This window comes from Pogona vitticeps, chromosome 6, assembly GCF_051106095.1.
Source record: "Pogona vitticeps strain Pit_001003342236 chromosome 6, PviZW2.1, whole genome shotgun sequence".
Lineage (NCBI taxonomy): Eukaryota > Metazoa > Chordata > Lepidosauria > Squamata > Agamidae > Pogona > Pogona vitticeps.
Window position 1 is genome coordinate 67,684,136 of NC_135788.1, and position 22,738 is coordinate 67,706,873.

Sequence of the window (22,738 nt, forward strand, 5' to 3'; positions counted from 1 at the left end):
GATGGGCAAGTGGATCTTCACCACAGTTAAAAAGATTAAAATTTGGCATGACTTGTTCACAATCAACAAACACAACTGAGAAGCAGCTCACCTTTCCTATCACAGCCTTTAGAAGAAAAGCCTGTCCCGTGGGTGCAAAGTAACTGGAGGGGCTATGAAGATGATCCCATTTCTCTGAAGTGCAGCTCTGTTTGGGAGAAAGATTAAAAACCCTCACATTTCTGGGCTGTTTGAAATGACTATTTCTTTTGTAGATATTCTGCCTTATTTTCCTCCTTTGGTTACTGACTCCCACTATGCAAGGGAACAGCAGCAGCAGCAGCAGTAGAATACCTTGTCCTTTTAAAACCTGCTAGAAATGCAGGTTTTAAAACGACAAGGTATTTAAAAAATGCACTAACTAAAAGGAGGCACAAGAGATACCTGGAGTATTATTTGTGCTATGAGTACCTTACTAGAAATAGATGAAAGAACTTCTTTAGGCTGCTCAAAGAAATGACATCATAAATAGGGGTATTGAAAATACCAAGGGAGTATTATTTCAGTCCAAAGAACTGAAGAGCGGACAGGTATACCAAAGAAGCTGAACTTCTCATGAAAGGTGTAACAAAGCAGACCCTCCTCCCCCTGACTCCTTTTCTTTCTTTCTTTCTTTCCTTCTCTCTCTCTCTCTCTCCTCCCTCCCTCCCTCCTTCTTCCTTCCATCCTTCTTTCTTTTTCTTTCTTTTGTTTTCTTTTTTTGCTGTAGGATTCTTCCATTTTCTTCCTGTGCCACTTTCTCATGTATTCATTCCTAAATGTATTTATTTCACATTAATCGAAAATAAGTGTTCTATTATGCACACTGTTGCTATTTAAATATCTTTGAAAATACAGTGAATTTTGCCACAATTTCTAATTTCAGAAAAAGAGTTTCAAAATGAATTTTGTCCAGGGTAAATATTTCAAAGCTATTGTTTGAGCCTAGACTTACTCAGAGAAATGCAGGCTCTGAAGGATAATGGCAAAAACAAAAGAAAAATAATTTAAAAAATTAAGATGACCAAAACATTATGGCACCTTAATACCTAACTGCTATATTTTGATGTGGGCTTTCATGGACAAGTCCACTTCCTCAGAAGGAAAATGACGTTCCAGGCCACACAGTAATCCAGCTGTGGATCAGTTCAGTTTTGCATTCAAATTCACATGGGCCAAACTCTCTATGAATTTCTAGTCCTTCCCAAAAAGTTCTCTAGGAAAGAGAGCAGGCGAGTTCCTTAGTAAATTCAGTATTCCCACAGAGGCATCCACCATATAGATCTTTCATTACTAGGTACAAAGCATTTAGTGAAGTCACAGTGGGTAGAACCAGACACAAAACTCTTGCACCATCATGGTGTGCGAGGTCAATGGATGTTTATTTTTTAAAAGGAGCATATACCCAGAAAAATCAACTTGAATCCATCCTGTAATCCAGGAAAGGCATAAGAGTCATTTCGTCTCAGCAATTCCACATTTCTATGGTTCACCATAAAGCCTCCTTAACAATCTTTTGAGGCAGCTGCCTCAAAAGTCAATTTGCAGTTTCTTTTGCCAAAAGAGAATAGATTTTAATTTGTGGTAAGAATTATTAGACATTTGAAGCTCTGAAATAGAAATTCTAGAATAATGATCCAGAAGAACAAAGAACATCACAGTTGTCTTAAAATATTACAACTCACAAAAGAAACCAGATATTAAATCAAATAGAGGCAGCAAATAAACATGGGCTGCATGTTTTAGGCTGTTTTTACTGACTGCATTTTCCACTGTTTCCACTAACCATGAAAAGCAGCCATGAATTTTGGCAGTGCAGTAAAAGGAAAACTCCTTTTCTTCCTCCTCCTCCTCTGAAAAGACAGTCTAGAACAGTGGTCCCCAATCTTGGGCCTCCAGATATTCTTGGACTACAACTCCCAGAAGTCTTCACCATGACCTCTGCTGGCTAGGATTTCTGGGAGTTGAAGTCCAAGAACATCTGGAGGCCCAAGGTTGGGGACCACTGGTCTAGAAGACAATGTGCAGGGACCATAGGATGTTCTAGCACTGCCCTTTACCAAAGTTGCAAAAATTTTGGTGGCAGCAGCACAGGAATGGTGGTGATCCTCTGCCCCCACTTATGGGAAGCTGCTTACTTGCAACTTAACTGATAGGAAGGGAGGGAACAGGGAAATTCATAAGATGTTTATAAATAGCCCCAGGCCAGCTCCAGGAGAAGATCTCCACAAAGACTCTGCAGGATTTTTCAATGGATGATGCACATGAAAAATTTATACGGTGAGTAGTTAGAAAGGCTTAAAATAGACTTAAAGCTGCTTCTGCTTTTTGTAATTATTCCAATCTTGTAAAATGTCAAAAGACTTTGTGTGGCTCTGCTTGAAGTCAATAGTCATGTAATTGATTGGCTAGTATAATGTGACATCTGAAAAGGAAGGACACAGGGATTCCAAGCTAGAAGGGACCTTTAACTGCATACCTGCTGTTCCTCATTATCCAGAATTATTTCATCCAACTTTTCTGCAGTGAGGTGGACTACTGGTAGCCCATGAATGAGTTCTAAGTCATGAAACAATTTTTATCCTACTTTCGGTAGCCTTTGCTCAGTTTCAAAATTAAAGGTCAAATTTTAGAAAATGGCTTCTTGAAAGCAAAAATATTCTCAAAAATTATGATATTAGATTTTTTGCAAACTCAAATGCTACACTTTATTTTGGATTTTTTGTTTAATAAAAATAACTAGCGATGAGACTACTATTCTTAATTCTTTAATATTTATTTTCAGTGCATATTAAACATAACATACAGGTAGATGCACTTAAATAATTAAATAAACAAGACTTTTTTTTCCTTGTGTTATTCAACCTGTACAGTTCATTGTTGCCCTTAAAACCCATATACATAAAAAAAAATGGAAGTGAGTATTCAAGCACATCATCTCATTTCAGCTAGCAGAAAATGGTGCAAACACATTTGTGGCAAACAGTTGAAGGGGATCATGGGAACAGTCTGAAATCTTTTTCTATATTTGTACATACACTTTGCTGGCCATATCTCTCAGGCCTTGTCTGAGGAGCAGTCCAAGAAGGAACATCAAAAGGTTGAAAAGGCAATGGCTCAAGCAGAATTGCTTTTTCTCTCTCCTTCTGCCAGCATATTGGACAGCAAAATGGTACTGCATTGCAAAGGTTTGCTAGAAGCAGTGCCCATTCAAGATATCATTTGAGTTTGAATGGTGAGATTTTCAGGGTCCTTCTCCCTTTGACCCACTTGGCAATAAGGAAACGGGTTTTGAGTATTTGCTGCTCTAAATAAACTTTCTTCTTTTTACATAGAGCAATGGGCTGGTGTGTGTGGGCAGTCACAGAATAAATAGAAACCCTTTGTTTGGAGTTTGGGATGGATAATTCCAACCATGCTACAAGGGAGGATGCTTGGAGTCACACCTCCTGGCTGATTTTACAACCTAAGTCTAAATTCACCTCACACAATCAGACTCAGAATAGATATCTGCCATAAATTTTGCGGACTCTGACCTTTTTTTTTTTTTTTTTTTTTTTTTTTTTTTTTTTTGCACTGTCCATGAAGGGGTGATGCACAGCCTGAGGAAGTGGGATTTTACCCACAAAAGTTTGCAATTTGTGTCATTTTTAAAAACTGGTTCAATAAAGTTATCACTTTACTTTTCCATTTGTGTAATCCAGAACCACACAGCCTTTTCCTAATTCTTTCTTCTTTTTGATATTCGTTAGGGACATATAAAATATCTTCAGTACTTCTGAGAGTTTCTGTGAAGACAGCCTTGGTTGCCCACACATAGGGAAGCCATTTTACAAATGGAGTCAGTGAATCTTTGGTTTCATCCCAACATGAAGGCAACAACCCAACATCTAACTAGTTAAAACTTAACAACAAAATATGGCCAAGATCCTGCCTGACCAAACCACAGCTTCTCCAGTTTAGATTAAATTGGAAACTGTGATTTGCTAAAATGTGGAAGTAAATCTAGACATTGAAGTACGCAAGGAGATGGTGGGGGGGGGAGACATACAATTCTGAAGCGTGAGCTTATCCATGCATACCGTGCCAGACCATGATTTGAAACAAGTTGTACAGTTCAACCCCCTAAAGACCTTTGCCTTCAGTAGGCTTTGGAATCTTGTAATGTGTGTAAAACTGTGGCCTGCATGTTTCTTTAATCTGAATTTAGTTTTAGAAATACACACTTTTTCAGTACAATCTTATACATTTCTTTGGACAAGTCCGTCCCATTGAGTTCAACTGCGCTTACTGCCAATAAAGTGGATGTACAATTATAATCTTTAAAAACTACCCTGCCTATTGGACCACTTCCTTTGTCTTTAGGTAGATTCCTAATGGTTGCGAAAACATTTATATAATCCAGCCATGTGAGTGAGGGCTGCTGCATATATCTTTCCAAAGTGATTACAGCTCCTTTCCCAGGAGGGTGCCAGTTCTGTTGTTGGCAACCATAACCTTGGTCCCTGCTCACATGGGTGGGTTCATTTGAACCTTTCTCTTGCTGTGCACAATACAGTGGTACCTCGACTTATGAATTTAATCCGTATTGGAACAGCGTCCATACATCAAAAAGTTTGTAAGCTGAGGCAAACTTTTCCATAGGAATGCATTTAAAACCATTTAATCCATACCTAGTGTTTTTCATCCGTATGTGCTGTTCGTGGGTAGAGGCATTAATTCCCATAGGAACTAATGCAAAGCTGGTTAATCCGTACTCTACCAATAGGGGGAGAATTTTTTAAAATTTTCTTCTTTTGACCTAAGATGAACTTAGGTCAAAAAAAGGGCAAGAAAGGGTTTTTTGGGGGGGAGGGGTTGTTCGTAAGTCAAGGCTCCATTCACAAGTTGAAGTAACTTTTTGCGAACGGAGCCGTTCATAACTCAAATCGTTCGCAAGTGGAGACGTTCGTAAATCAAGGTACCACTGTAGTAGCATCCATGCTGTTGCTTTTGAAGAAGTAGGCAATTCATAAAATATGATGCTCAACTTCCTTTGTGCTACTAAGGTGCTCTTCACAATCACCTGAAGCTGTTCTGAGAAGGATATATCCCTGGACAAATATTAAACACAGACACAACATTTTCCCCATGCATTCAGAAATCTGAACCTAAATGTAACCTTATCAGGACACACAAGATCTGTAGTTCTATGGACATTTCCATGGAAACTAAAAGGTTATAGATTCAGAAAGTCATCTTGTGAGGTTTTCATGCCATCAAACACTTGATGTATTTACATAAAGGACTCAAATGGCTTGCATGTTTAGATCATAGAAATACTAATACATAAACTTTATAGCAAAAAATATATACATATAATAATTCATCCTTCTATGGTTTATATAAATGATGCCTAGTATCATACGTGTGTGTACATACATGTTCATGTGCATTTGGGAAAAATTAGAGAGAGGAAGGGAGAGGAGAACAAAATGAAAGAGAGAAGATTGAGAGAGAGAGAGAGAGAGAGAGAGAGAGAGAGAGTTCCCTTCTTCACTTACCTGGATGAGAAAGTGGTGTAATGGGTAACGGGAGAGGGGCTTGTATACATTTCATCTATTGAGCTGAAGTCATAGAAATGAAGGATGATCTTCAGGAGTATGTTGGGTTCAGGATTTGGTCTAAAGTTTCATCATGTCAGGCAATCATACAGTGCTGTGTTGTCAGATAACAAATCCTTCTACTATTTCCTTCATCCTGCAATGTCATGAATTCAGCAACTGAACTCCTTACATCTCTTTTTTTTCCTGGCATACACTGACACCCAGGTTCCCTCTAAAGTGTGCGCAGGCATGGGCAACTCTGTCCCCCTCCGGGCAGGGCTCCTCTTCCCCTGTGCACCCACAGCAATCATTTTCAGCCCCTTTGGTTCTGGTTGCAACAGAACTCCATGAGGGGCAGAGTCACTTGCATGCACAAGGGGCAGAGCCCCACCCAGCGGGACTGAAAATTAGAGGGAACGTTGACTGTGACATGATTCCTATAAATGCACACATGTATCATGTATGAACCCAGACCTGCATACATGCTTGTAGTAATATATATTTCCATGTACACATATAAATATATAGGCACACACGTATCCACCCTTTATGAGAACGCATTGCAAAGTCTGCCAAGAGTGCAGTCCATTGGTTGTGAGTTTTGCAAAGGTACCAGAGATACCAGTTTCAAAGTCCTTCAGAATGATGTCAAATGTCACCGCTGTGGACACTGAATAGGTTTGATGCATCTTCCCTTGTGGTGAACCAAGTTTGCAGGACAGTGGCATCCTGCAATACATGGCTTATTACAGGGCCCAATCTCATTCCAGTTGTCGCAGGTTTTTACACATCCGGGACCACAGGTATCATAAACCGCACCATGCTTGCATTGGGTTGCTGGAAGATAGTTCAAAGAAAACTGAGTGTTACTCTGTGAAACGTACACATAGATTTTACATATCCAGCTGGTTGTTTCGTAACCACATTAAATCCTTTTAATTTCAACAGGTGTGTTGCAAGCATGACTAATTGTACCCCATCCTGTAGCTTGCAAATGTATGGCACCTCAGTGCTGTTATGTCTTATCAGTGGGATACTGAAGTATTAAAGGAAAATATAAAGTTACACTAACAGAGACGCTTCTGCTGTACTGCAGCCAAATTATTTTGGCTCAACTACAGCAGACAGAATTAGATCTAAATTTTAGGTCAGCAGTTTTCACCTACCAGGATTTTGGAACAAAATCAGTGTAACACTGAAAATGTTACAGCAGGTGACAAATTATATTCATCCATCTTCTTGCTCTGGCACATTTTCAAGTTGCTTTTTATTACTTTCCTACATGAGGCATTGATTAATTACAAACAGAATACAGAGAATGAATATAGATCAAAGATGCTCTCTGAGATCACTGGCTTGGATCCTGTGGACTGAACTTGTAATAAAGATTGATGTCTTTACTCATAGAATTTGTGCATTTGAAATTGCATATGAAGAACTGGAGTTGACTCTCCCATACTTGACCCATATCAGAGCTAGAAGTACATCCAATGCAGCTCTGTTCTCCTGCTGAGCATGGACTATACGGCTCAAAAATGAAAAACTTAGACATTAGTTCATAGCTATTAATATTTAAAACTGAATACATTTAACTTTGTTAAATTAACATTATTAGGGCATTAATTAAAAAATAGTTTGTCATTCCATACTCCGCTTCCCAAAGGGAAATCAGGCATGTTGTCTCTTTCAAGACAACATGTATACTAAATAGGCCCAATGCTGGCTCTGCAAATGCATCCAGACTCTAAAGAAGTCTTAGTTAGAAATTCCAAGAGTCTATGGCATTTCTTGGGGCTTGTGGAAAATCCTTAGCAATGGGGCCATGCAGATCATGCCAGATTTATCTTGAACAATGGTTGATGCTTTGTTCTTTAACTACAAATAACATTATTTTTCAGATATTATACACTAGATATTGAAGCCAGTATTTTCTTGTTCTCCAGTGGCGGAAAGTCCTGTTGAACTGATTGGGTCCAATAGGAATCAGTCACTATAATCCCAGTAACTCCAACCACCTTTCTAATCAGGCTTGCATTTTTAGTCAAAACTTCTTACAACGTTATACTCAATAAAAGCGGTCAACTGGTTCTTTATAAAAGCAATGATATGAGATATGGAGGCAGTGACAGATTTTACTTTCTTGGGCTCCATGATCACTGCAAATGGTGACAGTAGCCACGAAATTAAAAGATGCCTTCTTCTTGGGAGGAAAGCAATGGGAAACTTAGACAGCATCTTAAAAAGCAGGGACATCACCAGCTATGTTTTTTTCCAGTAGCAATGTGTGGAAGTGAGAGCTGGACCATAAAGAAGGCTGACCGCCAAAGAATGGATGCTTTTGAATTGTGGTTCTGGAGGAGGCTCTTGAGAGTCCCCTGGACTGCAAGGAGAACAAACCTATGCATTCTTAAGGAAATCAACCCTGAGTGCTCACTGGAAGGACAGATCCTGAACCTGAGGTTCCAATACTTTGGCCATCTCATGAGAGGAGAAGACTTCCTGGAAAAGACCCTGATGTTGGGAAAAAGTGAAGGCAAGAGGAGAAGGCGACGACAGAGGACGAGATGGTTGGACAGTGTTATCAAAGCTACCATTCAACTCTGGCCTTGAATCCTGTGTTTGTACTATACACATATAGACATTCTACCTTAAGTAGTTCCATCTTACTAATTGGAGAATGCTTGTCCTCAAATTACAGACCCGAACATTTTGCTTTGTTATTAATCTTTTTAACTATAGTATAGTTTGGGGGTCTACCAGATTGCCAGGCTTTACATTCTTACCCCACAATCCTCATCAGTGGCAGTGAAGTGGTGACTCAACTGATAAGTATTCCTAAATGTTAAAGTAGGAATTACTCATTACTCATCACGAGGAAGCCATTTTCAACAGCACTCCCTTGGCAAAAGGCATGCTACCCCTCAGTTTCCTTTTGGATAGCTGGTCTGCAGCATGTTCCCATAGCCATTCACTAGAAAGAGTTAGTCAATAAAGTTTGCAGCAGAAACCCACCTACATGCATTTTAATTTCCTTCTCGCCTCACTCTTTCTCTCCCCGGCCCAATTCCCTAACTTCCCTCCCTTTGTTTATAATAAAAGTTTAACAATGAGATGGAGAAAATTAGGAAACAAGAAGCATTGAGCTTTGTATTCTTCTGCTTTTATCTTTTGCCATTTCACGTTTCAAGTACGGCTCATCCCAAATAGACCCTTCCCTCTTTTTCTTATCTAGAGTTTATGTTTCTAAATGGTAATGCTGCAATATACTAGGTTTAAAAATGTTTTATAGCAACAAAGAAATTATGTACAAAAGTAAGCTTTAAACACATTTCTCCAGGAGGTTTGTAATCTCTCACTAATAGATGTTTTCCATTCCACTGACTGGCAGTCATTTGGCTTTTTAAAAATTCCACTAATATTTATTTACACAGTATGTATCCATGTTGAAAGCCCTAGTGTTAGCTCAGTTTTAAGCACAAAGTTCTAAATTTGAATCCCACCCTCCTAAGTAATAAATTAACAGCGTAGGACCCCTGAGCACTTTTCCCTCTGAGCACACTTGTGCATGTTGGTGCAGTTCCATGGGACTTTTATCTTAGGCTGCTACCTGGCCTGAGATAAAAGTGGCCATGTTGTTGTTCCTTTAGTTTATTCAATCCACCTTCCAGTGCTTTGCTAATAAAGGCAAAGGTCAATAACTGAGAAAAATGGAACCAGAGTTAGAAAGAAATATAAATCACATTAATGATATCTGACACTGAGCTCATGATTGGACTACTTTCCTTGTATTGTTCCTCTTCATTATAAAGAAAGATCATAACTTTTAGGGCAACTAACCAACTATTATTAGCTCAATGATTGACCCTTATCAGCTAATGTACCACCCATATAAGAGAATGCTATCAAACATTGTGTCACAATGTGTGCTTCGTGGTTATAATGTAGGCAGCAGCAAATAATATCCTCGTTCTCATCTCCTCTAATAACCATCAAGTCTTTTCTGTAAGTGCCTAGGGCACAACCCCAGTTGGAAAGTGGCATTTTGTAATTAATCTATCAATAATGAAAACAATCATGTTTGGTATCTTAAACTTTAAAAACTATGTGAATTCAGCAGCACAAGGCACAATATAAACCAACACTTCAACCAGCCGCTCAGATGAGCGGGATACAAATCAAATAGATAGATAGATAGATAGATAGATAGATAGATAGATAGATAGATAGATAGATAGATAGATAGATAGATAGATAGATAGATAGATAGATAGATAGACAGATCGATCGATCGATCGATCGATCGATCGATAGATAGATAGATAGATAGATAGATAGATAGATAGATAGATAGATAGATAGATAGATAGATAGATAGATAGATAGATAGATAGATAGATAGATAGATAGATAGATAGATCGATCGATCGATCGATCGATCGATCGATAGATAGATAGATCGATCGATCGATCGATAGATCGATAGATAGATAGATCGATAGATAGATAGATAGACCATGCAATATTCTTCTGCTACCATTGAGGCCATATCTCGATAATTATGAAAATTAACTAAAATGTGAGGATGACAAAACTTGAGAAGATACTCAGCTCATATTTAGTTACTAGTACTTTCTCAGGTGATGAAAGATATATGCTCGTCACAGAACATGTTTCCCCTTCTTTCTGTATTTTGTATTTAATCTGCTTTTTTCAATTTTGCAATTGGCCACTAGCTGTTAAACACCTTAATTTGCCAGTCTCTAGTTTTTAGAAGGAAAAACAGGCTAATTTAACTAGTTTGCAAAATATGAGGTTATAGTTCCTTCAGGTGCAATTGTAACATAACACAGTATGTATCTATTAAAAAGAAATTAGTTGCATCAACTAATTATTTGTATCAAGCTTTGGCTATCATCACCACCATCCTCACTACAACAGAGACCTAGGGAGACTTTTTTCTGGGTCTCTTTGCACACAGTTTGCACAGAAAAATCCAGGCAGAGATGAGTCCATTCCAACCACCACCAAATTTTTTCAGAGTAGAACCAGACTGTTCCTCTCCTCCCTGCTTATTTGCAAGCTCTTGGGCTTAAATAATTAGGAGATGGCAGGGCTCCTTCAATCAATGAGCAAAATAGATGGGGATCAGCTGTGTATTGCTTCCACTGGTTCTCTCCCCCCCACCCCATGCCTGCTTTCCCTCCTTCCTCTGAAGGCAGATGTTACAGCTGTGCTTTCACATAAGCTCAAAACAGGGCAGGAAATGTTAGTAATCAGCTGGCCTATTTCTGCACTAGAGCACTGTGATTCTTCCACTAACCACTGCACCATGCGGAGTTAGACAAGTGAAATAGGTATCTGACAGCAGAGTTTTACAATTGGCTTGTTAGTACAAAGTTGCTGGAATTTTACTTGTCAGACATGCTTCCTGTGCTCTCTCCAAAGAGCAGAATGCAAACCGGCTGGCCACTGGATTTCAGCACCTGGTAACTATTTATTGATCCTTGTTCTCTTTCTTTCTCTTGCTGGCACTACAATACTGCAATAAAGCTAACTGCTGGATCATGCATTCAGGATAGGACTGCATGACGTACATATGCCAAAGGGCTATTTTCGGCTAAAGAAAAGCAGCTGTGGGAGGGGTCCTTAACCCATTCCCTGCCCACCACTTCGCCCTTCAAAGCCAGCGTTTTAAACCACGAAACTGTGTTGCCATGTACTATGAAGGAACAGTGGAAAAATTGTGATTTGAAATGGAAAAGGAGGGAGCAAAAGTGTTCCAGATTTCATGTAGTCTCTGTAACTCAACCATCTACCATTGCTATGAAGAAGTTCAGTATAATGTACTTACCAGCACAGTTTTGTTGAGGTTTCCAGTGGACTTTCAGGCCTTCCCTCTCACAAGCTCTGGCATAGGCTAAGAAGGACTCACAGTAGCAGTTTTTATGACCAGGGCACTCACACATGTCTGTTATGCAGGACCTGCAGAAAACACAATAGTAGACATGGAGAGCAGTGAACTGAGGGAATTAGAATCTTGCTTTTGCAGATGGTGAAAACTGGTCGTCTTGGCTTGGATCCTCAATTCCCCTTCCTTCTTCAGATCTTTGTGCTCTGTGTAAATCCTTTGTGAGGGACCTTTGGCATACAGTGTACCCTTGACTTACAGACGGCTTGACTTACAGACTTTTTGAGTTACAGACTTCTCTGGCCACAAAATTTAGGTTTGACTTGCAGACTGAGATTTGACTTACAGACCAGAAAAAAACCAAAATGGAACAAAAACGGCCTGTTACAGGATTAATCGGTTTTCAATGCACTGTAGGTCAATGGAGACTTGACTTACAGACTTTTTTACTTGAGAACCGCCTTCCAATACGGATTAAGTTCTCAAGTCAAGACCCCACTGTATATTGGTGGAGGGGATATACATGGATGGGTGGAAACCAATCTCAAATAATCTGCACAACAACTTGGGATCCAAGCTATTGCATTTACATTTCTGCTACACTACTGCCTGAATTATGTCACACAGCAGGTTTACGGCTACCCAAAAGGACTGCTTAAGAAGTTAGCCTTGCCCACCTCCATACTTGGGAAATATGGAACATATCCATACACTTTCCCTTTCTAGCTGCGGAACTTTTGCCTCTTCAACATCAGATACAGCCCACAGGGCCAAAAAAATAAAGTTTGTGCCCCAAATGTTGGACTGTACTTTTAGCTCTATCCACCACAGTGACTGGGGAAGGATGATAGGACTTGGGTCCATCAACATCTGGAGGGCCATGAGTTACCCAATTTTTAATGGCATCTTATTTGGCTGTAAAATATTAGCATAAGTGTCCTCTCCTTCCTGAGCAATTAGTGAGGGCAACAATAATCTTATACAAAGTCTGCAAGGTATTTATTTTTTGACAACAATAAAGAGTAAATTTATGTAATTCACCAAACATGATTTTATACAAATAATTCTTCATCCAAATAACACACTGGCCAAAATCCTATTATTATTTCATTTAGTTATTTGTCTTATTTGTAAGCTGCCTTTCTCTCAATAAGGAACTCAAGATGGCTCACGATATTTAAAAAAAACTGGAATTAAAAACACAATCAATTATACTTTAAAAAACAATTAAACTACAAAACTGATGTATTAGTTATCACTTACACCCGCAAGCATCGCAAATGGTGTAACCTTTGGAGGTGAACTGTCACAAGTTTAAGACATCAGCACAGACATTATCTGTTGCCATCTGAATCATGTGACTTAGCACACAACAAATAATGTTTGCCTTTATAACTTGCACCAATTCATTATCAATAGATCCACTGTTTGCATTGTGCTGATAAATTTTTTTTGACCATTGTTCACTTTGATATACAAAATGATAGAAGATAGACAAACCTCTAGTGAAGTAGTTGTTGAAATGATTCATCAGTAACATAACCCACCAATATCAGGCAAAATCCATGAAAACACACACACACAAAAATCCAAAAAAAGACAAAAGCATGTGGCATCTTAATGATTAACCATTATATTTTACTGTAAGCTTTTGTGGACATATCCACTTCATCAGACATTAAGAGATAGAATGAAATGGAATGAAATGTAGATGAAATATCAATTTCACATTCTAAATATTCATTGGTTACATGCAGTAATTAGGACTATGTTTGTTTTACAGTCCTCTTGTAAAAATTCTTTATGTCATTATAAAGAAAAGCCTCTGAGCAAGAACTATACTGTGTCTGCATACTGAAAACTGCATAGCTCAGTACGGCCATAAAGCAATTATTGAACAGCACCAGATTGCTTCTTTACACTACAGTACAGCCTTGCAAGATGAATTTAATTCATTCCGCAGTTAATGTTGTCTTGCGAAAAATTCATCTTGCGAAACACGTTTTCCTATAAGAAATCTAATTAATGCGTTCCTATGAGCAAAAAAAGTCAGAACAAAGTCAAATTTGGTTTACAAAGGGTTTACTAAGTGCTCTTTAAAGCCATACATATTGTGCAAATGACTTTAAAAATTTCAATCAAAAAACTTTAACTTTTTAAACATCATAGAAAAACATTTAAAAATCAGCAAACATGAGGTAGGAACAAAAAACGGAAAATATTTGTCTTGTGAAGCATGACCATAGGAACATTTGTCTTGCGAGTCATCAACCCCATTGCCAAAACCATTTGTTTTGCGAGTTTTCGTCCTGCGAGGCATTTGTCTTGCGAGGCACCAATGTATTATTAAATGTCAATTAAAGGTGAAACTAGGGGTGGTACTACAGATAAAGAGGTTACATGAAATAGCAGAAGTAGGTGAAGTAGGTGAAGAAGTAGCAGAAGTAGCAGAAGTAGGTGAAGTTTACTTCAAATAGATGAAGTAGAGGTACTTTTAAACAATATTTTGGAAAGAAAAGCTTTAAGTAATATTAAGATGAAAGCTGTGCAGTCCTTGTACACAATCCAAAGGTGAGGACAAATGATATCTTTATTAGATTACAAAAAATTCATTCACAGAAACTAGCATTCATCATACTGGGCATGAGAGGTTTGTGTATATGGTGCAGAAAAAAGATTTAGTCTCAAAATTCATTATTGTATGTGTAAGCCAGGTTTCTCTGCTTAAAACCCATTTCAAAATTAGTTTCATGCAGTTTCAAAAGATGTAGGTTTCAAAGGTAGTAATAGGTGGAGGAAGCTGATGTAATATGAAGAAAACATGCAGGCATTGGTTCCCTCTAGTGTTCAATATGCAAAATGTCAGATCATGATATTTTCCCCAATACATCTTTGTTGTTTTTGCATTCCATCAAGTCATCTCCAACTTATGGCAATCCCATGAATAAGGGATCTCCATCTTAGGGTTGCGTTAATTGCCTTGTATCCTTCAGAAAGCATCATGAGAACAATTTGATATAGGGGGAAAATGCCAGCCAGGTGAAGTGTGACATGAGTCCTACATCTATTGGGGGTGCATGTAAAGATGAGTATTTGATGGCAGAAAGTGAGGAGGAATTAAAGAACCTCTTAATGAGGGTGAAAGAGGAGAGTGCAAAAAACGGTCTGAAGCTCAACATCAAAAAAACCAAGATCATGGCCACTGGTCCCCTCACCTCCTGACAAATAGAAGGGGAAGATAAGGAGGCAGTGACAGATTTTACTTTCTTGGGCTCCATGATCACTGCAGATGGTGACAGTAGCCATGAAATTAAAAGATGCCTGCTTCTTGGGAGGAAAGCAATGACAAACCTCGACAGCATCTTAAAAGGCAGAGACATTACCTTGCCAACAAAAGTCCACATAGTCGAGGCTATGGTTTTTCCAGTAGCAATGTATGGAAGTGAGAGCTGGACCATAAAGAAGGCTGACCGCCGAAGAATTTATGCTTTTAAATTGTGGTGCTGGAGAAGACTCTTGACTGCAAAGAGAACAAACCTATCCATTTTGAGGGAAATCAAACCTGAGTGCTCACTGGAAGGACAGATCCTGAAGCTGAGGCTCCAATACTTTGGCCATCTCATGAGAAGAGAAGACTTCCTGGAAAAGACCCTGATGTTAGGAAAGTGCAAAGGCAAGAGGAGAAGGGGATGACAGAGGACAAGATGTTTGGACAGTGTCATCGAAGCTACCAACATGAATTTGACCCAACTCTGGGATGCAGTGGAAGACAGGAGGGCCTGGTGTGCTCTGGTCCATGGGGTCACAAAGAGCCAGATATGACATAATGACTAAACAACAACAACAAAGATGAGAAGCCATGACTTTCTAAAACATGGATGTAAAGCCAAATGAGTGTTTATGTCAGTTTGCCACATATTAGGATTCAAATTGCATTTCCTTGCATTTTTCATTCTGTACATAGAAATGATGTCCATGTAGTGAATCAGTTGCATCTGAGACAGCTCTTTGAAGCAAAAATGTATTCACAGGAGCCAAGAAACATTCTGTGATACATCCATGTAAAGTTATTCAGACATGCAGAAGTCTCTTATCTTCTAATGAAAATATTTCTACCATATAACTCAAGTCCATGACTCAACTCACTAGATACTTGGTACATTTTTGTGTAATACTGATGTGAATTCTCCACATGAATACAAGAGAAGTAGATAAATCATGCTACTACGTATTACCATGTGCCTAAGGTAGTAGCATTGAGTCGGTTCATTACAAGTAAAAAAACAAAAACAAAATATATTTGAAGTCTGTTTGAAACACGGAAATTGTTGGTGAGGATTCGTCCTAAAACTATTGTTCCTGTATTGTTAGGGTTTTCTTTTTCCTTTTCAGTATTTGCAAAATGTGCAAAACGTAGGACATATCATTTGATCAATCTGACTGAGTAAGTTGCAGAGGCAGAGACTGGGAGTTTAATTCCTCACAGTGCCTTCCGGAAGCAGAACCACCCTGTGTAGATTTGGGCAAGCTGAACAGTCCCAGGCACCCCTAGAAGTAGGGAAAGAGTACATTATGCCATGAGCACTCTGGGAAGGATTATCATGATTTGGAATCAACTTGATGGCATGTAATTATTATTGCTCACTATAAAACCTGGATGTAGATAACCTGGAGGCATTGTCAGATTCCCAATCTTTATTTCCTTTCAGACTTCAAAGCAGGTGGTAGAGCACTGGGGGGTGAGGAAGAGAGGGACTAAGGTTGTTTTCTCTCTCCCTTTCCTGCCATTTTCCTATGCAAACCTCCTTCTCCTCAGAGCTCAGCAATTATTAGACACCTATTTGTAGTTTGACACTTGTGGCGCTGTGTGCTAAACTGCAGAAGCCTCTGTGCTGCAAGGTCAGAAGACCAGCAGTCGTAAGATCGAATCCATGCGACAGAGTGAGCTCCCATCACTTGTCGCAACTCCTGCCAACCTAGCCGTTTGAAAGCATGTAAATGCGAGTAGATAAATAGGTACCACCACGGTGGGAAGGTAACGGCGTTCCGTGTCTAGTCGCGCTGGCTATGTGACCACGGAAACTGTATATGGACAAACGCTGGCTCTATGGCTTGGAGATGGGGATGAGCACTGCACCCTAGAGTTGGACACGACTGGACTAAATGTCAAGGGGAAGCTTTACTTTTACCTTACAGTACTGAAGGGAAACCTATATTTGTATTAAATTGTAAATTAATGGCAACTTTCCTCCCTTTTTGTTGCTAATCATAACATTTAGTTCCTTTTATACTTCAAGTGTGGCCTCATTAAATGGTGATGGAAGAATACTTCATGGTTCACACGCTGGCTCACACTGCTACCTTCTACTCTCTTGTGGTGTTCAAGTGACAACAGGTTGGGTAGACAGAGCACAAGCCAGCTACTTGGGGCATTCAGGGTTTTTTCCCCTTTAAAAGTTATACAGAAACAACCATTTGAATTCCTTTGAATTCAACAAACAGTAACACAACTGTAAATAACATGTGGAGGTAGGGTGGCTGGAGCAAATAGTAATGTTTTCAACATGGCTTTCCGAGTTCTGCTTGCTCCAGCTGCTTTTCCTATATGTTGAGTCTTTGAGTTGGAGTGGATCTCATGGGATGTTTGTGCTGATTGCCCCACATCCACATGTGGATACAAGAGAGTCTCATTTTATGAAGAAGTGTTCTTCGTCTGTTGAAAAGTGAATGCCCCATGAAAATCAGGGGCATCCATAATCTGTGGGACATGTCTTTGTATGAGGCAGCCCACATTTCCCCCATGTTTTCAAAGCAAACCACATGGGGGCACTTCTTTGACCACAGACCTTTTTCACATTAAGCTACGGAAAGTGCCCAAGTCCTACAAGAGGGTTAACCAAAGAGCAAGCCCTTTCCTTTGTATAGCCTCCCCAATACACTTTTTAAAAATGAGGCCTGCTTTTGCTGTTACTGCTCCCTTTACACATTGTACTGCAATATTGAAAAGACAGATGTTGGATGTCTTTTCTCAAACATCTGCAATTCTTTTCACTTCAGAGTAAACAAGAGCTTCAAGTCACTCACTCTAAGTGGGAAAGCACTGGATATTCAATGTGTTTCATCTCACAACACAACCTGATGTAGGATAAAGTAAAGCCAGAACATTACATCAATAAGAAGTAACAGGGATTCTAGATAAAAGAAATACAGTACATTGTTTAGATATAAAAAAGTAGAAGTCCCCAAAGTGTAAGATTTTACTAGGCTGGTGCATCTACAGCAATCCTCTTTCAAATAATTTGAACAATACGCTCCAATTAAAAGCAGCATCAGCTGGACAAGGTGGGAGGCCTGAGTGGTTGGTGTTTTTGAATTTGAAAACATACCTGTTGAAACAGGTAGGTCTCATTTGCCAACTCTAGCAACCTACACAATGGTTGTGGAAATTCCATTTGCCAGAGAGAATTGATCCAGCTTTTAGTGCTTGCCTCTTCTAATTTATCAGAGATAATATCCAAACTCTATTTAGTAGCCAAACAGGATGCTGCCATAGCCACAATTCAGTGCTCTCAGATTTGGTATTATGTTTTTCTCTTCTTATATATTGTGAAGTCATTTTTGTCTCACGGAGACTTTATGAATTAATGACCTCTGAAAGTCATGTCATTATCAGCCCCACTTAAGTCTGGCAGAACAAAGGCCCTGACTTCCTTTATTGAGTTAATTCATCTCACGCCTTCAGTGTTTCATAACATTATTGTCTTTCCCAGTGAGACTTGTCTTGTCGTGATTTACAAAGTACGGTAGCCTCAGTTTAGTCATTTTGGCTTCTAGTGAGAGTTCAGACAGGGTTCTTTCTATATCACACAAATGTCTCCTGACCTGATCTGGGTATAAATACCTTCAACTCAGTCCAAATTCTCTGTTTGAACAACAGCAAGACTCTGGCCTTCCTAGTGCCCTTCTCTGGTCTTGCTCCATGCAATTTTTGTTCCGTATAATTCCTGTGAAGGCCCTGCTCATAGGTCTATTAAGGTGGAAAATAGAAGAGATGGTGCTTTTTCAATGGTGGTCTCAATCCTGTGTGGAATTTCTCCTCACTAGAAATGTGTCTGGCTTTCTTACTATCTACCTCTAAACAGGCATTAAGGGGCCAGCTTTTTAAAACAATATTTAAAATGAAAATGCTGTTTGTCTTTATTTGTAAATTGTATTCTTGTTGCTGCTGTTATTTTAAAACTATGTATTGCATTTAAATTTTGAAAATGGGATACATTCTTTGCATGTAAAGGTATTACAATAATAAGAACAACATTCTATCAGCAAACGCTTCTTTTCCCTCACTCTCTGGCTCTTCCTCTTTCCTCCCCATCCCAATGCTGCCCTAGGCTTCCATAAACAGGTCTCTCCCCCCCCCCCCGAACATTGATATATTTTTCTCCTGGAAAGAAAAGAGGAAGGGAGCTTGGCAGACAGCTGATGCCCATCTATCATTTCTGCAAGATCCTCTGTTGCTTGAAAAGAAATGGAAAGGAGGTAGGAAATCACTAGCTGCCATACATAGCTTACACAGTACACCAACAAAGCAGTAAGGAAATAATCTGGGATTTCTGCCATTATGCCTACTAAAACCCCAACTACCACCTTACAGTTCTAATCACATACAGTATGTGTGGACAGCAGCAGAACATTTACTCCCTCCCACTAGTTGCTTTCTACATGTTAGTGGATGAACATCTGCAAGAGGGTGCCTGCTTTACTAATGTAGATCCCCTGCATGATTTACAACAATAAATTCCTGCAGCAGGAAATTGCAAGGGGAGACTGTGATGAGAGGTACTGTAGGTAACTGATGTACAGTACTAAAAGATAAAATTGCAACTACAGGGGACTATGCTGTATAGATTTCTATTTACATAAAAGTGTTGACATATTAATTTTATTAAATTTCAGTCATATAGGCTAACATCATTTGACACACACATTCTAAACTTCTGAGTGCCAATCTTTACACAGCCAAAATGGCACCATTAGTGGAACAATGACATATCCGTAGGCTTGGTGCAGTCATACAGTTGCAGAAATACAAAGCATACTTAAGAGGGGATAAGGGACGGACACTCAAAGCATCTTAGTGGAGATTAAGAGCATATGAGCTGACTGACCATTGTGGGGGGAGAACAGAGAAACCGGTGTGCACATGTGTGTAATGAGTATCCTAATAAGAAGGCAGGGCTGCCCAGTTGTACCTGTGAAAAGAACTCCCTGCTGCAACAGCTGTACTTTAAAAAATACTGTCAGTTAGTGAGGATAATCTGCAAGATGCTTTGTATTCTCTCATTTTATCAATTCAACAATAATACGTAGAAGGTATTCTGAATATTGCAGTGTTACAGTTCAAACCTTCCACTCAAGACATAATGTGCTGTTTTGTATGCGACTTCCAATAAATGTAGGTCAGCATAAACCTTTAACATTTTATGCAGAGCTGTGTTGTGAACATCTTTCCGTGTCCCCTGTTAAAAATATAAAGGCTTAAAAAAAAATAGACAAAGTGCCAGCAAACATTTATGTGTCTTTTTAAGCCATTATGTGAAAAGGAACTTCAAGCCAAATTCATATTTTATAGCCTTAACCATTATTGCACCACAATATCAACATAAAATGAACAATGAAATCTCCTGGTATTTTTTCTAAAGCCACACAAAATAAAACTTTCAAAACTATGTGATCATAATACCCACCTCAAAGACCTAGACTTACAATCCTCCTTAAATCTGTAACCATAGTTTTGAAAGCAATAAAAAATCCCACTTATTTCCTCATAATGCTATCCTGATGAAGTTCCTGGTAGACTCTCCCCTTGTGATCCACTTACCGTGTAAGAAGCCACATGGTAAGCAAATCATATATGTGTGTGTGTTTTTAGTCCAACATTTGGACTGAAAGGAAAGACAATGTTAAACTGCTTAGGGCCCGGCTCCTCTACTTCCATTCCTAAGAATTCCTAAGCATTTCCAATCTCCTGTCACTGGGAGAAAGGAAATAAAAATAGAAATAGAAAATAAATATCTTTAGAAGAATCCATGATCCACTGAGAAGTTTATTTTTAAAATAGAAATTAAAGAGATCTGCAGAAGAGAACAGCTCATGCTCAGTTAGAGATACCAGAGGTAGAACAACCAACAACACTCTTCCTGATCTACCCAATTAAGGTACATATTATGTAATCCAGGCGTGTTATTTGGCCAAAGAAGAGAAAAATCTATAAATACAATAATGTAACAAATGAAACAGTATTCCAATTTGTTGCTACCTCTTGCTTGAAGCGGGTGCTTCTCACTGTGTGTTACCTGGTGTCTTCAAAGAAGGAAATAGCAAGGGACACCTTTTCTGGATTTAACAGCCGAGGTTTCACTCAAGTTGGCTGAATGACTAAGGATTAAATTATACATTAGAGAATATGGATAGTAGGCAGTTAAATTTAATTCTTTTTTTAAAAAAATCTGATTTAAGTCTGCGAGAATTCAATCTAGATGAGCCTCACCATGCATTGACAAACTTTACCCCCAGCTGTCTTCTTCCCTATTATTCTTCTTCTCACATATAAAGGATCACAGAACAATTGTGGAAATGCATAAAATCTAGCCGAAAGCTATGTATTTAATGCAGCATATAAATCTAACCCTCAGATTTGATAATCATCAGAACTTAACTGAAGCCAGAATGCAGCCTTGAACCTTGGAAACCATGGCAAGAATTATGCCTTCCATGCCATCAGTTAATATAGAATTGGATAAAACTAAGCATGAAGGGGAATTTATATTCCCTGTGATTCACCAACTTTACCTCTCATAATGGGGTTTTCTTAGAGACATTGCCTTAGCAATCAGACTTTCAAACATATGAAGGTGAGGGAAGTAGTATGCTATGACAAACATACATCTTTTATCATTTATAGGAGCACCTCTTCTAAAAATAAGCAAAGCATCTATTTTGGCTTCATTGTCCTGTATTTCTCAGGAAAAGCTATCATCATTGGAAGCGCAGGTTACTATTGGTTAATGTCTTCACACAATGTCTAAATATGACAGAGCAGGTTTTCTGCATTAGGTGATATAGTTTTCAAGCAGATTTGAATTTCATTACAGTACTTTGTATTTCACAGATTAATGTACTGGCTACAAAGTATAATGCACCATCATGACCTATGATACTGTTCTGTCTACTTGCTTTTTAAAGTATTGTGCCCAACTCTCTTAAACGACTATTAAAACATTCCACACAGGAGAGATCACTACTCATAAGTAGATAACCTTCCATCACTGCAAAGACGCCCAGAAAAACAAAACAAAAGAAGTAATCCCCCCCCCTCTTCTTTTTTGGCCTTTGGTCCAGTGGCGGGAGTTATATATATATCAAAAGCATAAACTTGAGCTAGCCACCAGAATCACATGTTTATTAAACAGCAGCATTTTCACTTAGTGACCATGTTTCAGTCATGTAATCAATATACAAACATAAAGGAACTGAGTGATCTAGCTTGCTTTTAGTCAGTGTCTCTTTGCAGAGATCTATGTAGGCGTTGTTATTATGACTTGTGGTGGAAGAGAGCCAAAGGACAGAAGAAAAGAGAGATGGGGATGGTACATAGCAACAGGAATACCTATTCCACTTACTTCTTTGCACAGCTCCTGCATCCTGATTTGGCCCAGTGACACACTACTTCATTTTTAATTCAGTGATTAGAGGCCCCAAACTCCAGTGTTTATGTTAGAAACAAACAAACAAACAAGTGAACTGGTTCTATCATCACAACTGTGATAGGGCAGAGGCATACATGCCAGGGTATCCATGGGGATGCCTAAAACATAGGATGTCCCTTTAATCCCTCCCATTCTTCTTCCTTTTTTCCTTTTGAGAATGAAATAATGTGAACAGAGTTTCTGGAGATGCATGCATTGTCATAGACACCTGGTTCCTTCTTCTTCTTCTTTGCAGGGGGATACTGCAATGGGGCTGTTGCCATGGAAATATTTAATAGGTTTTAGTCTTTGTTCTTTTAGATGAGAACACACTGGAGATGTTTTCATGTTATACCTGCTTTATTTACATCAATATAAGCTTCTTATACCAAATAAATAAATACATCCACAAAACCCAGGCTACCATTAAGGCTTACTGTATAAAGAAGACTGTTGTTATTCCCTTAGTATCCTGAAATGCA

General features: G+C 38.9%; 1 protein-coding gene across 2 annotated transcripts in view; it reads right to left on the bottom strand.

The window, feature by feature from the left end:
• Positions 1–2,775: 2,775 nt before the first annotated feature.
• The window catches only part of BMPER (BMP binding endothelial regulator), a 240,960-nt gene continuing 220,997 nt past the window's right edge, over positions 2,776–22,738 (bottom strand). For both annotated transcript variants that reach the window (XM_020788156.3, XM_073003798.2), the window contains 2 exons: positions 11,455–11,585; positions 2,776–6,440 (listed from right to left, as the gene is read on the bottom strand). In XM_020788156.3, coding sequence (XP_020643815.3) covers positions 6,259–6,440; positions 11,455–11,585 — 313 coding nt within the window. In that variant the 3' untranslated portion in view covers positions 2,776–6,258. The remainder of the gene's footprint in view (positions 6,441–11,454; positions 11,586–22,738) is intronic.